The sequence below is a fragment of the Mizuhopecten yessoensis genome, unplaced genomic scaffold (genome assembly GCF_002113885.1).
Source record: "Mizuhopecten yessoensis strain PY_sf001 unplaced genomic scaffold, ASM211388v2 scaffold3615, whole genome shotgun sequence".
NCBI classification, from domain to species: domain Eukaryota; kingdom Metazoa; phylum Mollusca; class Bivalvia; order Pectinida; family Pectinidae; genus Mizuhopecten; species Mizuhopecten yessoensis.
Window position 1 is genome coordinate 9,012 of NW_018405133.1, and position 971 is coordinate 9,982.

The 971-nt window shown below is 40.0% G+C and overlaps 1 protein-coding gene across 1 annotated transcript in view; it reads right to left on the reverse strand.

The window, feature by feature from the left end:
* Positions 1-722, reverse strand: part of LOC110447772 (cell death abnormality protein 1-like) — a gene marked incomplete at its 3' end in the record, with an annotated part of 6,313 nt that extends 5,591 nt beyond the window's left edge. The window contains exons 1-2 of the mRNA XM_021493675.1: positions 650-722; positions 120-404 (exon numbers count right to left, since the gene is read on the reverse strand). Of these exons, the coding sequence (XP_021349350.1) occupies positions 120-404; positions 650-722 (358 nt within the window). The remainder of the gene's footprint in view (positions 1-119; positions 405-649) is intronic.
* Between the last annotated feature and the right edge of the window lie 249 nt (positions 723-971).

Genomic DNA, 971 nt, shown 5'->3' on the forward strand with positions numbered 1-971 from the left:
CGTACCGTTTGCGTAGCACTTCCGTACCGTTTGCGTCCCAGGTGGAACAGCGAACGTGTACGGGTCTGTATACACAAGAATAACACAATCTTGTAATGTTTAATATCAAATTTACGTACCGTAAACTTCTACCTCGCAAAGCTCCAGAAAAGCATTTTCAGAGTACCACGATAGATTTCCTGACCGTCTGTCGCTGTATATCGTCAGGAACTGGGCACTACCTGTACACGGGATATCGGGAATCAAAGACAACTCGTCCGCCGTTGATGATGTGTCTTTATAGCAAAGGGAACCGTTCTGCCAATCCGACGTGTTCGACTGGTATATTTGAAAGCCACCAAATCGTTGTCTTTGCTCATAATCTTCATCGTTTTGTTTCCCTATTTGATAAACAAGATTCTTCACTAGAGCTTATGATTATATATTGTTTTTACGCAGGGTTTTTTCCCGTTTAAGCAAGGAAAATCTAATCCGCGCGAGAAAAATACTGATCGTATTATATTACCAGTGAAACGTTTGACACTTTTCATTGTTTTTGAACACCCCTATAGGTTGATGGTTAGGAAAAAAGCACATGCCTGCTGTTACCGACTGCATGTTCTGCAACAGGCAACTGATGTAGAAACCTTCTGAGGAAATAGGGATTTACATGTGTTTTCTCTTTTTGGCAGGAGCACCTTAATCATGAAGCTGCTTCTTAATGAGAAAGGTGACAGTCCCATTGCTGGTCTCAAATGCATTGTTTTATAGCCGACGACCTGAACCTATTAAGACTCTGGATCTAGTAGAACTGAGATGAAGTTTTTCAAAGAGGTTGTACCTTAAAATAGCACATTTGGGATCTTGACACCTATAAAAAATGGATTTGTTTTAATCATTTGATCGATGTGACCTCGAAAGAGAATTGATTCCAGTCATATTTCTCAACCCTGATTGCAATCCAAAAGTTGAAAAAGTTGAAAAAAGTTGTA